Below are 16,232 nucleotides of genomic sequence, written 5' to 3' on the forward strand. Positions count from 1 at the left end.
CACATTGAGAAAACGAAGGACTGAGCTCTTGTGAGAGCACTATAAAAGAAATGGAAGAGCTTCTTTTTAGTATGCTTGGATGAAGATTAATGTTATGTTGCTGGATATTTGTTTATTGGGCTTGGAGGATGGAATCCCTCTTTGCTAGCATTCTCTTCGCTGTTGAAAGACACAGTCAGGGGGATTAATGGTGTTTCCAAACATACTGGGTTTCATATAGTGTTTTGCTACAGTACGGATGAATAGTGTTTTGCTACAGTGCGGATGAATAGTGAATTTGCTACAATGCGTGAACAGTATTTGCAACAAGTTTATTGTTTATTCTTGCTGATTTGAGGGTTTGGAAGGCTGCCAACAACATCTACAAAAATACTACAGCAACTAATTCCAGGTTTCTTCTGTCAAATTTTAATACTTTTGCATTGTAGTTGTTGAATACGAGACTGATATTTGTTGCAGCATGTTAAACAATTGTATGAGCACATTTACATGGCAAAAATCAATATTTAATTAGCAAATAAGAAGTTTTAGATTTTCCTATATATTGTAGTATGTGTGCCAAGTGTTTGACAAAAATGCTATGTTGAGTTATTAAGAAAATTAATTGATATCATAAAGTAGCTTGCAATTTTCTTTATTTGGGAAAAATAGGGGAGGATATTACAGTGGTATCAGAGCTATAAGTCCTGCCATCCTGTGGGGGTCTTATAGGGAATTTGGAACAGTCGGATAGAGGGGAAAGTGTTTGACGAAATGTCAAAACACTAAAATCAGAGCATTTATGTTTGAGCATGCGACAGGGGCTTTATAATTTCCGCAGTACCAGAGCAAGACAAAATAGGATTTCAAACCTGCAAAGCGAACGGTCTAGTTCATCCGTGCAGGTGGACATAGAATCCAATCATACAGACGCAGAGGAGGTATTATTTGATCAAGACAGCAATATGGGTGACCGAGATGAGAGGAATACAAGATTAGGCAAAGGCAGGAATGTCGGTCCAGATCAGGGAGAGGAAAGGTTTTTACAGTTATTAGACACCTTGGCACAGGGACAGCGATTAGCAGAGCAAAGAGCACAGGAACAAAGTCAGAGATTGAAGCTTATGATGCAGATGATGGCTCGTCAAATGGGGTTGAATGCTAATGTGGGTGGAGGAAATAATCAGAATGGTAATAATCAGAATGGGACACATAATGGAGGCGAACAAGTTGGGAACAATTTCGGTCATGCACCCCAGCAAACTAGGACAGTGAGTTCGAGGCCCATGATTCCCACATTTCCTCCTAGAGCTCCAGAGCAGCCCATACCAGAGCCCCAAATCACTGATATACAGGACCAGTTGAGGAGAGATAGGAAAGCCGAAGGTCCAGATTTTACTGCTGCAATTACCTTGAGGGAGTATATGGATGTGCGGATGAAACATATGCCACGTGGACATGACAGGAACCAGAGCTATGAGCTACGGAAGAAAGTAGGGAAACTTCAGTTACCATATTATGATGGCTCGGGGAAGTCTACAGCAAGAGCTTGGGTTCAAAAGCTTGACACATACTTTCAATTGAACCCTATGCCTGAGGAAGAAGCTATTATGCAGCAATTCATCTGGATGGGTTAGCACACGAGTGGTGGCATCATGGTATGGTCACTATGGGACATGCACACATTACCTCATATGTGGAGTTTACGGAGAGACTGATTGAACGATTTGATAAGAAGGATCCAGAATTCCATTTCAAGGAGTTAGCTCAACTTAAACAGTGGGGATCATTAGAAACATACATTTCAGAGTTTCAAAAACCTCCAGTGTTAGTAACAGATGTATCTGAACGGAGGATACTGGTTCTATTTATGGATGGGTTAGCTGATCCGTTGAGAGGGTGGATTAAAGCTCTCAACCCTCCCACTTTGCAGGAAGCCATTAAGAAAGCTCGTGACATGGATTCCTCTTCAACTTCTAAAAATAAATTCCAGGGAAAGAGTTTCCCTTTGAGGAAAGATAAGGATAGTAAACCTTTTCATAGAGAGGCTCAGCCACCTAAGGAGGAAAGTAAGAGGTTAGACAATGAGACACTTAATGATCTCAGGAAGAAGAAGCTTTGTTTTCATTGCAAGGAGCCTTGGGATTTGTCACATAAGTGTCCATTGAAAGCTAAAGCTAAGCAGATGGAGTACTTTTCAGCCGAAGAGTCAGTGGAGGGAGATTCAGAGCAGTCATCAGAATTAGATGGAGATGATAATTCTTCACATGAGGAAGCACGCAGTGATAGCACGATAGCTCAGTTGTCCAGTATACAGGAGGCCGTCACTTTCAGAGTTAGGGGTACTTTGGATGGACAAAGATTTGTGGCACTCATTGATACAGGGGCAACACATAACTTCATTGATGAGAAGTTTGTGTCATGCAGAGGGCTACATATAGAGGAGCATAGGGGATTTAAGGTGATGGTTGCCGATGGCTTCAAAATCGACTGTACCAAGAAAATCATCAACTTGCAGCTTCGTTTGGGAGATTATGACATGGTGGGAGATTTCTTTGTGGTCAACATTGGTGATTAGGATATGGTGCTTGGGATGAATTGGATGAAGTCTCTAGAAGAGTTTACATTTAACCTGCAGAAAATGGAAATGAGGTTTGAGGCAAATGGTAAGAAGATAGTGCTCAGAGGTTTGTCAGATGGGAGACTTCGAGTGGTGTCACTCAAGCGGATGCATAGTTTCTTTAGACACGACTAGGTGCAGTGGACAGCAGAGTTCAGAGTAATGCCTGAGGTGACAGAGCAGCATAAATAGGAGTATCCACCTGATGTACAGAAAATAATAACCAAACACACTAAGGTGTTTGGTGAGATACCTCTAGGGAGACCCCCGGATAGGGGAATCGAGCATGTTATTGAGTTAGAGGAAGGGGCTAAGCCAGTTATCATCACACCTTACCGCCATCCAAAGAGATATAAGGATGAAATAGAAAAGACAATTAAGGAGTTGATTGACATGGGGCACATACAGCCAAGCAAGAGTCCTTTCGCTTCTTCAGTAGTATTGGTGAAGAAGAAGGATGGTACAATGAGGATGCGCATTGATTATAGGGAGCTAAACAAGAAGACAATCAAGAACTGATACCCTATTCCGCGCATTGATGAGCTTATTGATGAATTGCACGGTGCTTGCTACTTCTCTAAGATTGATTTGAGATCCGGCTACCACCAGATACGGGTTAGAGAGGTGGATGTGGAGAAGACAGCTTTTAGATGCCACTACGGACATTTTGAGTTCTTAGTCATGCCCTTTGGGTTGACTAATGCTGTCGCCACTTTCCAGTCCTGTATGAATAGAGTGTTCAGAGATCAGTTGAGGAAGTTTGTGTTGATTTTTTTTGATAATATATTGATATACAGCCGTACTTGGGAGGAACATTTGAAGCATATTGATGCAGTGCTCAGCATTCTAGAGAGGGGGTCATTATATGCCAAGATGAGTAAATGCGAGTTCGGGATGACAGAGTTGCTCTATCTAGGGCATATTATTAGTGCAAGAAGTGTTCGGGTTGACCCAAACAAGATCAGGGCCATTCTGGATTGGCCATCGCCGAGGAACACTTCACAACTCAAGGGATTTCTTGGACCTTGCGGGTTCTACCGCAAATTTCTGAAGGGATTTTCACAAGTAGCGGCACCACTTATAGATTTGACACGGAGAGACAGTTTCAAGTGGTCAGAGAGGGCTCAGGATTGTTTTGACAAGTTCAAGGAGCTGATGAGTACATGTCCTATTTTAGCCATTCCAGATTTCACCAGGCCTTTTAAGTTGCAGTGTGATGCCTCGGGAGAAGGCGTAGGAGCTGTCTTCATGCAGGACAAACATCCCATCGCATATGAGAGCAGGAAATTACGAGGTGTTGAGAGAACTTACAACATCTATGACAAAGAAATGCTAGCAATCATGCATACGCTAGCTAAGTTCAGGCAATACTTAGCAGGGAGCCGATTCATAGTAAAAACAGATCATAACAGCTTGAAACATTTCCTTGGACAGAAGGATCTTAATGACAGGCAACAGAAATGGGTGAGTAAGTTACAGGCCAATGATTTTGACATAGTCTATGTCAAAGGGAAGAAAAATATTGTCACAGATGCTTTATCTAGAAGGCCTCATTTGCTTGCTGTTGGGATAGTCATGGATGATTGGAGAGAGTTGATCTTGGTAGAGTATGCCGATGATAGTTGGGCATCTAGTGTTATTGAAGAAGCTATTCAAGATAGTCGATACACTGTTGTAAATGATTTGATCATTTACAAGGGAAGGATTTATTTGGTACCTGGGTCTGCCATGAAGCAAAAGATCTTGAGAGCATTTCATGATTCACCATTAGCAAGACATCCAGGATTTTTTAAGACATCGACAGGTGAGAGAGCGCTTCACTTGGAAGGGGCTTAAATCAGAAGTGCTACAGTTCGTTAGGGAGTGCCCAGTGTGTCAGCAGAACAAACAGGAACATTCCTTTCCAGGCGGTTTACTACAGCCCCTACCTATACGAGAGAAGAAGTGGGATAACATTTCCATGGATTTTATCACAGGCCTTCCAAAGGCACAGGGTCGGGATTGTATTTTTGTTGTGGTAGACAGATTGACGAAATTTGCACATTTCTTTGCAATTTCGTCTACATATTCAGCAGTACAGACAACAGAGCTATTCTTTCGAGAGGTATTTAGATTACATGGGATGCCACGGAGCATAGTCAGCGACAAGGATAGTAGGTTTATGAGCCACTTTTGGCAGGAGTTGTTCAGGTTGTGTGGAACAGAGCTAACTTCAAGTACCAGTTACCACCCCCAAACTGATGGGCAGACAGAGAGTGAATAAATGGGTTGAGGGGTACCTTCGAAACTACATTGTAGGAGAGCAGAAGGCTTGGGTGAAGTGGCTACATCTAGGAGAGTATTGATATAATACTTCTTTCCATATGTCTATTCAAATGTCCCCTTTCATGACACTGTACCGGTATAATGCTCCTAATTTTCTAGATTTGTTACTTGGGGACAATAGGGTGCCTAAGGCCAAGGATATTTTGCAGGAGTGTCAGGACATTATGCGATCCTTGAAGGAAAATTTGCAAAAGGCACAAAATCAGCAGAAGCAATATGCTGATCAGCACAGGGTTGAGAGGTCTTTCGAGGTAGGAGACATGGTGTACCTCATGTTACAGCCGTATAGACAGTCCTCTCTCAAGAGGAGTGGAGCAGAGAAAGTGAAACCACGCTACTATGGACCATTCAAAGTAATCAGGAGAGTGGGCGAAGTAGCTTATGAGTTGGAGTTGCCTACAAACAGTAAAGTGCATAATGTATTCCATGTGTCACGCCTTAAGAAGGCATTGGGCCACAATGTGGTGCCTTCAGTAGTATTGCCACCTCTTGATGATGAGGGAAAGCTTATCTTGGTTCTCAAGGCTATACTTGACTCGAGGGAGAGGGTGCTTCGTAGGCGGATCATCAAGGAGTACTTGGTCAAGTGGAGGAATCTACCAGTGGAGGATGCTACTTGGAAAAATGAGCAGATATTACAGCATCCAGAGTTGAAATTGCTTGAGGACAAGCAATTTTGGGAAGGGCGGACTGTAATGTCCCCTTTTTAGCATTCATAGCATGATGTTGTCGTTAGCCTATTTCCCCACAGTCTCGTAGGCTAACTAGGACATTAAAGGGACTTAGAGGCCATTTGGCCTAGATAGTTTCAGTTGTAGGTCTTTCTGAGAGGTTTTGAGGCAACTTTGGGCATACTTACTATTTATAGTAAGTCATCCTGGACATGGTCGGACATCCAGTGGCAGCAGTATGTCAATGGTAATTGTTTGAAATCGACAAGAAGACTTGTTTATCATTGATAAGATTTGTTATGCATTAATAAAGCTATTTTATAAAGTTAAATTTAAATATTTAACTTTATTAATGCAGACTATAGTTTGTGGGAAATATTTAAATTAAAAGAGTCCCCTTTATTTTATAACACATTGGAGACATAAGTTACATAAAGGGAGTTATGTTTTATCCCACATTGAGAAAACGAAGGACTGAGCTTTTGTGAGAACACTATAAAAGAAATGGAAGAGCTTCTTTTTAGTATGCTTGGATGAAGATTAATGTTATGTTGCTGGATATTTGTTTATCGGGCTTGGAGGACGGAATCCCTCTTTGCTAGCATTCTCTTCGCTGTTGAAAGACACAATCAGGAGGATTAACGGTGTTTCCAAACATACTGGGTTTCATATAGTGTTTTGCTACAGTGCGGATGAATAGTGAATTTGCTACAGTGTGTGAACAGTATTTGCAACAAGTTTATTGTTTATTTTTGCTGATTTGAGGGTTTGGAAGGCTGCCAACTACATCTGCAAAAATACTACAGCAACTAATTCCAGGTTTCTTCTGTCAAATTTTAATACTTTTGCATTTTAGTTGTTGAATACGAGACTGATATTTGTTGTAGCATGTTAAACAATTGTATGAGCACATTTACATAGCGAAAATCAATATTTAATTAGCAAATAAGAAGTTTCAGATTTTCCTATATATTGTAGTATGTGTGCCAAGTGTTTGACAAAAATGCTATGTTGAGTTATTAAGAAAATTAATTGATATCATAAAGTAGCTTGCAAGTTTCTTTATTTGGGAAAAATAGGGGGGGATATTACACCTATCCAACAGTTGCATCAAGCAACCCTTCCGTAAGACAGCGGGAGCAATATAGAAGAAATATCGGCTCAGCTGCATGAAGTCAAGGATTGGATCCATGATGTAATTCAAGATGGGTGAAATTTCTTGCTTTCCTTTATCTCGACATTCGGGTCATTGGTGGTTGTTAGAGATAAATTCAAAACATTTGAAGGGGAGTGGAAGGATTTCCTTCCAATCAAGGACTTCCCCATTCCCAGGCTATAGGCATTTATCGAGCTATCGGAGAGATATTTGGAGAGAGCCAAGTTAGTAGATGAAGGAGGAACAAGCATGGTGGAGTCTTGGTTTGTTGCCTTGACCTTCAGATTGAGAATACTTGAAGAAATATAGAATGAGATTGCACAACATAGCCTAGGCGTTGGCACTTCCATTTCAACCATGATGAGCGATGTTGGGGCTACACTTGATTTTGAAGATATCAAAGAGGAGAATGTCAATGAGATAGAGTTTGGATCAAGATTGGATTAGTTGGGGAAGGTTGCCATCAAGAAGAAACATTTAGACACCCTTGCCTCCCTCGGTGCCTTTATCGGATATGTGAAGGAGTATGAGAAGGATCATGAGAAGTCACTGCAAGCAACGAGCAACACGATGAATTCAATTGAGCTCAAGATGAAACTCATGCTTTGCCCTCCCATGAAGGAAGTTAACGACATGCTAGCCAAGTTCATTGCCTTGGCTGAAAAGATGAAAGAAAAGGGTAGAATTATATTAGAAGATCATTTGAATTTTGATGTAAGCCCAAGTGGAAATTTCTCCTTCTTGGGTAGGATAGGCGTTTGATTCCGATTGGCTACCATTTTGGTGCCTTCTCATTAGTTGCCACTTTTCCTTTTTTTTTTATTGGTCCATTGATGAGGTGGCATCTCATTGGCTGATGAGGTGGCAACCCTAATTAGGGTTTCTAGGATCTAATGTGGATCGTTGATTTTGCCTCTTAATCTCTACCATTGGTTGTAATTTTTGCCTCTATATAAGGCCATTTGCTCTCATTTGTAAAGGGTTGAAGAAAATTGTTGCTTAAGATAATACCAAAATTGCTTCTCTTATCATTGTTGTGACTTGCATGGTGATAAGAACACTTGGTGTTATTGCATGGTTTCTACTTCCAATAGTTAGAGTTAAATTTCATTGAAGTTGTTAAAGTAGACTTTATTTCAAGAAAGTTGTTAGTAAGAGTAAGAATAAATGGACAGTTGTATGGTGATATTAGTGGATGGTTGATAGGGATCTATAAACTAGGCCACTAGCATCCTAGCGGTTGGTTAGGAAGCTTTGCGTGGTAATCTAGTCTTTTTTTTTCTCGAATCATTGCATCTATGGAGGTAGAGCTGTTGGTACGCTTTCATCAGATTTGATCCCTGTCCATTTACTAATCTTTTGTAATGTCCCCTTTTTAGCATTCATAGCATAATGTTGTCGTTAGCCTATTTCCCCATGGTCCCGTAGACTAACCATGACATTAATTGGACTTAGAGGCCATTTGGCCTAGATAGTTTCAGTTGCAGGTTTTTCTGAAGGGTTTTGAGGCAACTTTGGGCATACTTACTATTTATAGTAAGTCATCTTGGGCATGGGCGGACATCCAGTGGCAACGATATGTCGATGGTAATTGTTTAAAATCGACAAGAAGACTTGTTTATCACTGATAAGATTTGTTATGCATTGATAAAGCTATTTTATAAAGTTAAATTTAAATATTTAACTTTATTAATGCATAGACTATAGGCTGTGGGAAATATTTAAATTAAAAGAGTCCCCTTTATTTTATAACACATTGGAGACATAAGTTACATAAAGGGAGTTATGTTTTATCCCACATTGAGAAAACGAAGGATGGAGCCCTTGTGAGAACACTATAAAAGAAATGGAAAAGCTTTTTTTAAGTATGCTTGGAAATATCAAAGAAATTGAGAAATTTTCTGGAGATTATATCTCAATAGTTTGAAGAACGAAATCTCTTCAAGCTGGAAATCTTGACGCCATTGAAAGATATGGTCTTGAGATTCAACAGGGTAGCAGTTCGAAAAAGCAGATACGAAAAGCAGTCCGAAAAAGCGGAACTGAAAAAGCAGTCCGAAACAGCAGTTCAAAAAGTAGATCCGAAAAAGTAGTTCGAAAAAGCAAAGCAGAAGGGGCAGTATTGAAGAAAATTATTACAGCCATCTACAACCAGGTTCCTTTATTAGTATTGCTTTTTTAGGTGTTATAAGTTTCAGCTGCAAGTGTGCATTATACCAGCATTATCATTTTGTAATCCATGTAAATGCCAAAAGTCTTGGCCATATTTCATGAGCATTGTATTAGAAATTTCATTGCAAATTAAGAAGATAGTAGTTGCTGGTGTCATTTAAGCAATTCAATATCATTATTTATCAGCTAGTTAGTTTGCATACCAACTGTTTGTAAAAATGCCAGTTGGCTGTAGGTGTTCATTTCTCATGCTTAGATCATATATATGCACTGAATATTGTCAAAATTAGTAGCACACTCATGTTAGGCCATTGTGTAGTCCATTTGGAGTCTTCTAGCACAAGATTCTCATTGATGCAAATTGAAAAAAGAGTCATTTAAAGCCAGCTGAAATACTATATCAATCATACGTCCCTTGCATGTGAATTGTTTGATGAAATTCCTTGAGCTTTCATTAGCATTTTTGAGAGCTGATTTGAGGAGGGCCATTAGATCTTTCCATTCATAGGAGTAGGAGCAAGGCCGGCAAGTAGTATAGTAGTTAGAGTTCAATCGAGAAGGAAGTTGGGAGAAGCATTATTGGCAGACACATCCCCCCCCATTACCATCACCATCAACATTATTTGGTGCTCGTATACATTACAAGACTAGACATCATCACAACGACAGTTTGACAATCCCTGAATGAACAACGTAAGGCTGCCTACGTGATTAACCAACAAATCACATTAATATAACTGAGTTAGTATCCATAGGTGTGAGGAACATTGGAGTTTTTCTCATGTCTTCATGAGTATTTACTTTTTAAGAGAGGGATTGAGTGTTCAATATTCCATATCAAGTATTCAATTGCTATATGTTATGTAGCGGAACAAAACTGATATCAACAAAAGAGATGATGTTTCTATTACAAAACAATCATAGAATTAGAAACTATTTAATATTTACAGAATCCACAATGATCATTAAATAAGGAATACTAAATATATTATTCTAATACATGTTGATGTGAGTTTTGTTCTACTATAACATATAAAATCAAATACTCAGTATTTTGACATGAAACACCAAATCTCTAACTCGCTCTTGAAAAAGGATGCTCATATGGTAAATGATATATTTAAAATTGTGTGATCAAATGAGACAACCTCAAGGTTCACTTACATTATTCAGTCGATATCTTACACTATTTAGTCAATGGATATCAACTGGAGTTTAACTTCTTCAATCACTTCCAACCAAATAACTTGCAAAGACAAGGGTTTAGAGGGTCTGGTCCAGCTCTAAGAATGTAGAGTAGTGTTGATGATAGGGTGAGCTTCTAACCAATCCTTGCTTCTCTGTGTCAACTAGGCATAGGAGGGTGCTATCTTTTATGGATGTAGAAATGATCTTCACATTGTCAATATTCATCTAAATACCCCGTGAAGGCACAATCTTAATGAACATCTCCAATAGAGGTCAAACACTTGCAATTTAGGCATAGACTAGCCTTGCACTGCTACTCACAATTAGAAGTACCAAAAGGTATGAACACTAGACCCATTATTAATCACCATCCAACAATATCTTCCATTTATATACTTCCACTTCTACTTAACGTGAAATGAAATCTAATCTAAATGAGTAAGGAATTGAAGAAACCATGCAATACTCTAAAGTAACATTATATAATCCACCATGAAGACCAACAATGAATCGATAATCACTTTGATGGCATTATAGCAACAATATCTTCAAGTCTCTTGGCTTGCTCTAATTCTACTACCAACTAGCTTCTCTAATGAAGCTAAAATCTAACCTTCTAACCATAGATGAAAAAAATTGCGCTATATTGACAATATCACAATAGATCGCACATAAATTCCTTGGGCAAATTCATCGTTGTTAAACTCAAATATGTTTAAATCATATTTACACCACCTTGGGGGACGAGGGAACGAGGGAACGAGGGGACAAGTTTCTGGGACAGGGGGACAAAGGAGCCTTAATTTGGGGATGACGGGGGGACCGGGGAGGTGGTATATATTATACATATGGCACTTAAAATGCTAGTTAAGAATTGATTTATTGCAATATAAAATATAAAGATGTAAAAGAATAAATACTTGAACATTCAATTGAATTGGAACATCAAACATTGAACATAAAAAGTCAAATCAGCAAATAGTTAACACAGGGACATCCGCTCATCCTCAGTGAAGGTGTTGGAATTTGGTGGCACCACTGCGGATGGGGGAACGGAGGAGTCCCTAAGTCCCCGATGCGTGGGGCGAAAAGGGGGGGGGGGACGTATCCCTGTGTTACTATGGGTTTAAGTGTTTATCACGTAGTGTGAAAAAGGTCAAAAACTCGCTAAAAATCACGAGACATCGGCAAATATATCGGTCAAAAAATTAAAAAAACGAATAATATCATAATACATTTTACACATTATGTTTGTCTAGTCCTTTTATTTTTCAACAGTAATAATATTAGTTGTAATTATAAAAAATTAGGTTTGTGACGGTGAGAGATTGAGAAGCTCGTTGTTTGCACTTTGCAAAGCCCATGCCATGGGCAAATTATATCATGGGTAAATATATTTGTTGAAGCTATATTCATTACAATGGTTTGACTTTGAACTTTGACCATTTGGGCAGCTGTAGAAGCCCACGCACAATAAGAAGCAATAGCGCCTGTAGCAAAGCCTTTGACAATTTTAACTTTGAACGTTAGCACTTGGAGTTGGATCGACGACATTGGGCAACATGTATGAAACATTGAAATCTTAGAAATGTTATTAATAAATTTAAATATTTATAAATTTATATACATAATCACGGTATAAATATATATATACATATATGTATATAAATTAATATTATTAATTTCATTCTGTATATTGAAATTTTGAATATTCAAACAACTAACTTAATAACTATGCTCCACGGGGACGCGTCCCCTGCCTCTGTACCCTAGTACCCGTACCGGGTACGAAACGGGGACGCGGGTACGGATTTTGGACGTACCCTGCGACGTCCCTTTTTGAGGGGAAAGGGGACGGTCCCCGAAACGCAAAAAAAAATTTTGTAGGAAACTTGGGTACGGATTTCCGTACCGGGGACGGCGTTCCTGTCCCTCGCCCGTACCCTTTTGCCCACGCCGTCCCCTATTTTCCAGCCAGCCACGGGTGAGTTAAAAAGTTAAAAAAAATGGTTTTTTAAAAAAAAAATTTAATCTTTTCTATTCCGCCTAGGGCCCACATGGATGTTAAGTTGTTAACCCTAATGTGTCTTCTTAAATAGTTAAAGTTGGAGTTCATTGCTCATTTGGAGTTGTTTGCAAGTTGGGAAGAGGAAGAGGAAAACATTGAACATTCAACAACAACAAAAGAGGAGTGTGTTTTGGAGGTGGAAGAGAAAGTTTTGCCTTCATTTCTACTTCATTCCAGGTATGTTTTTTATTTTCTTTTTGTTTGATTCAAACTTCATTGTTGTTTGTTGTCATTTTTCATTTTTTTCAATGACATAAAGAGGGCATGTTAATGGAACATTGAAATTTTTTTTTTTCTATAACTTGCAGCAGTATACTATAAATCATTGTAAAATCCAAAGGCAAAAACATGAGCAGCAGTGAGAGTGAGGGAAGTAGTGATAGCATGGAAGTTGCCATGCAAGAAACTCAAGTGTCACAATTACAAAGACCAAGAAAAAGACCTAGGGCAGCCATTGATGAGCCTAATGTAGATGTCCCTATGCCTAATCCATTTGAGTGCCCTTCCAAAGCCTTAAAACAATATGCCAAAGGCCCATTCAACCCTAAGAAACCTCTCCTACAATTTGCCACAAAAGTAGACAAGAATAAGAAGAAAAATTCGGGGGGTAGTAGGGAATTGGAGTGTCATTTATGTAAGAAGCATTATTTTGGGAGCTACACAAGAGTGTATTGCCATCTTTTATGGATAGGTGGGCAAGGGGTGAAAGGTTGCAAAAAAATTACGGAGGAAGAAAAACTTGAGGCCAATAGGTTGTATGTGGAGGGGGAGTTATTGAAATCCGGGGGTCCTATGAGTAGCACACCCACACCCTCATTGACTCCCACTAGCACTGTTAGTAAAGGGAAGGGAAAGGCCAAGACTAAGAGAGATACCAATGTGGCTGATTTATTTAACATACAAGCAAAAGATAGAGCTGAAGAGTCCATTGGCAGATTTCTTGTTGCTCATGGCATACCATACCATGTTTCTCGTTCCTCATTCTATAAACAAATGTGCAAAGATATTTATGCTGCTGGTCCCTCATTTGTACCACCAGGAGAGACTAAATTACGCACCACTATCCTTGACAAAGAGTACTCAAAAGTAAACATTTTGATGGAGGATATGAGGCAAACATGGATGAGTGATGGATGTTCTATTATCATGGATGGTTGGACCGATATCAAACATCGGCCACTCATCAATCTTATTGTCACTAGTACAGCAGGGGCCTATTTTCTTAGAGCCATTGATTGTTCGGGAAAAAAGAAGGATGCATCCTTCCAATTTCAGATTTTGAAGGATGCTATAGAAGAGGTAGGGACTTCAAATGTTGTGCAAGTAGTCACTGATTCAGCCCGTGTGTGTAAATCAGCTGGATTGATAATAGAGAGCACCTATAGACACATTTTTTGGACCCCATGTTGTGTACATGCATTGAATAACACCTTGAAGGACTTTGGGAAAATTGATTGGATAAAGACTATGGTGTTTGAGGCTAGAGACGTGCAAATGTTTATTTGCAATCATCACACATCTCTTGCATTATTTAGGACATTTTCCAAAAAAGAATTCCTCAAGCCTGTGGAGACTCGATATGCTAGCTACTTCATTTTGTTGGAGAGGATGCTTGAGGTCCAAGAGGCCTTACAATCCATGGTGGTCAATGCAGAGTGGAATAGATGGCATGAATCAAGCACCCCAGATGGAAGACTTGTCAAACGAAGAATCCTAGATGAACATTGGTGGACCACAATGAGGTAAGAAACTTAAGAATTGGTGGATATCATAATTGTTATTATTGCTGATTTAATAAAAAAAAAATTTGATTTAAGCACTTGCTGATTTTTTTAACATATTATGTTTCTCACTTGCAATTTTCTTTCATTTGCAGATACATTTGCTCCTTCATTGACCCTATTGTGCAGGTCATTAGATATGCTGATACTGACTCTCCTAGCCTTGGAGAGATTTATGAGACTTTTGATAGCATGCTTGGGCAGATCAAGCAAGCTGTTAAAGATAAGGAACCTACTTTGGAGTTCTACGAGGAGCATCTTAAGCCCATTGTAATGAAAAGGTGGAACACTATGAACAACCCACTTCATATGGCAGCCTATGCAGTCAATCCAAAATGGTATGCACCAAGGCCTGGGAGAGTGCTTCCATCTAATGATGAGGAGGTGAGTTTAATTTATTAAAGAATTTTGATTTTATAATACATTTTTAAATATTTTATTTTATTTGTAAAGTTTATAAACTCTAAGTTCTCACTTCTTAATTTTTGTTTGTTCAATATAGGTGAAGGACGGCTTCTTCAAGGCCCTTTCAAAAATGTATAGTGCAGAGGATGCTGCAAAAATTCGAGGGCAATGGCTTGACTTTGCCAATCTTCGTGGTCCAACATTTGGTAGACCAGAGGCGAGGACTGATAGAGCTACATTAGCTCAAAAGGACCCGATTGGATGGTGGACATGGCATGGTAGAGATGCACCTGAGCTGAAAGCCCTTGCCACCCGTCTTCTCTCACAGGTTGCGAGTTCCTCTGCTGCAGAGAGGAATTGGTCTACATATAGCTTCATTCAATCGGTCAAGAGGAACAACCTTACCTCTAGACGATCAAAGAAGCTTGTGGTTGTTCATAGTGTATTGCGACTACAGGAGCGACAAAGTCTTGAGTATCGACAGACTCCAGCACTACGTTGGGATGTTAATCCTGAGGATGCATTGCAGATTGATGAGGATAACACACCCCCAGGGCTGCTTGGAGTTCCATTGGATGAGGACCCTCTGCCTACCCCTGCCAGTGATTCAGAGGATGAGATTGATGATGATCTTGATTTAGATAGAGATTTAGATTCCTAGAGGACAGCCATATATTTGGCTTTCTGCTTTTCAGATACTCAGATACATTATTGCTTTTGATTATTATGGAGTTGGACATCTCATTTACACTTCTAGTATTTACTTTCATTGTGTCATTTTGATTTTCATTTCATGCATGATGATGATAGATTGATACTTGGAGCCTTTGGGCATTTTTGCTAATTGTATGCGATATTCGGATATATCATCATATCGTATTCTCATTTTGATTCTAATCTTAATAGTTTTCAATTTCCATGTATTCTATGGTGAATGGTTTATCAATGTTATGATTTATCATTGTTATGGTATGCATATCAGAAATATATCTCTAAAGAAGTCTAATTCTCCATATATAAAAAATTTAAAATCCCCTATATTTTATAGCCGTCCCCTGAGGTCCCGTCCCCTAAATTTTGGCTTCGACCCGTACCCGTACCGGAAACACGTTCCCGTCCCCTAAAACGTCCCCGTCCCGGAAACTCCGTGGAGCATAGCTTAATAATGAATTTGTATTCTAATTCATACTATTTTTGATTAAGGAAAACCAGTTTTACAGGGACCTGAAACCCGAAAGTTTTACAGCATAAAAGTTAAGACAATAAAGTCCAACAAAACACGAAATAGCATCCAACAGCTAAAAAGAAACAAAAGGCCAGAGGCTAGGAGGCAAAAGCCAACCGCTAGACCGACAAGGAAAACCAAACCTAATGGTTCTCCTTATCTAGATCCTGCAGAGTTTCTGTAGCTTCATTATCCTTCTGGTTGTCCGCTCCTTCCTAGTTGATGTTTTGGGCTTCCTCCTGGTCCAAATGATCCACCTAGTCCCTGCCAGCATTCAGATCGGCCTCTTACCAATGTTCTAGCTAGTTAGCTTCCCCGTGTTTCCCCCGATGCCAATTCTAATTCATACTGTTATCTATAGTATATAATACAATTTTTTACAATGTTTTGTTTATAATTTAAATTTTATGATATATAAAAATTTATAATTTGTATATTTCAGTGTGAATATATTAAATTATTAATAAATTAGTATTTAATAATCAAATTCAATGGATAAATTTATAAAATTGTATTTACAATTTATTGTTTTTTATTTATGATTCATGAATATATATTATATTTATTAATAAATATAGATTGAATTCTTTAATTTTTTATTAATTTTATTATATAGTTTCTAATTATTAATTGTTTGGTTTT

General features: G+C 38.9%; 2 protein-coding genes across 12 annotated transcripts in view; both read left to right on the forward strand.

The window, feature by feature from the left end:
- LOC149529012 (uncharacterized) overlaps nucleotides 1-16,232 on the forward strand; it is an 85,265-nt gene that overhangs the window by 35,690 nt on the left and 33,343 nt on the right. The gene's annotated exons all lie outside the window — the stretch shown is intronic.
- On the forward strand, nucleotides 12,094-15,142 carry LOC149529013 (uncharacterized). Of its 2 annotated transcripts, XM_089810447.1 has the most exons (4): nucleotides 12,094-12,356; nucleotides 12,488-13,921; nucleotides 14,056-14,344; nucleotides 14,463-15,142. In XM_089810447.1, exons 2-4 carry the CDS (start codon nucleotides 12,528-12,530, stop codon nucleotides 15,024-15,026), a joined length of 2,247 nt encoding a protein of 748 aa, XP_089666573.1. In that variant the 5' UTR covers nucleotides 12,094-12,356; nucleotides 12,488-12,527; the 3' UTR covers nucleotides 15,027-15,142. The 2 variants fall into 2 exon arrangements, with proteins under 2 accessions (XP_089666573.1, XP_089666572.1); XM_089810446.1 differs by having other exon boundaries at nucleotides 12,094-13,921.

Source organism: Cupressus sempervirens, chromosome 11, assembly GCF_028749045.1.
Source record: "Cupressus sempervirens isolate cs-2001-9-10 chromosome 11, ASM2874904v1, whole genome shotgun sequence".
In the NCBI taxonomy this organism is placed as follows: Eukaryota; Viridiplantae; Streptophyta; class Pinopsida; order Cupressales; family Cupressaceae; genus Cupressus; species Cupressus sempervirens.

Excerpts from the sequence above, each read along its gene's own strand:
- LOC149529013 (XM_089810446.1), top strand. The coding sequence starts at position 12,528 with ATGAGCAGCAGTGAGAGTGAGGGAAGTAGTGATAGCATGGAAGTTGCC. Across the intron at positions 13,922-14,055 it reads CATTGGTGGACCACAATGAG|ATACATTTGCTCCTTCATTG; the intron begins GTAAGAAACTTA and ends TTTCATTTGCAG. Across the intron at positions 14,345-14,462 it reads TTCCATCTAATGATGAGGAG|GTGAAGGACGGCTTCTTCAA; the intron begins GTGAGTTTAATT and ends TGTTCAATATAG.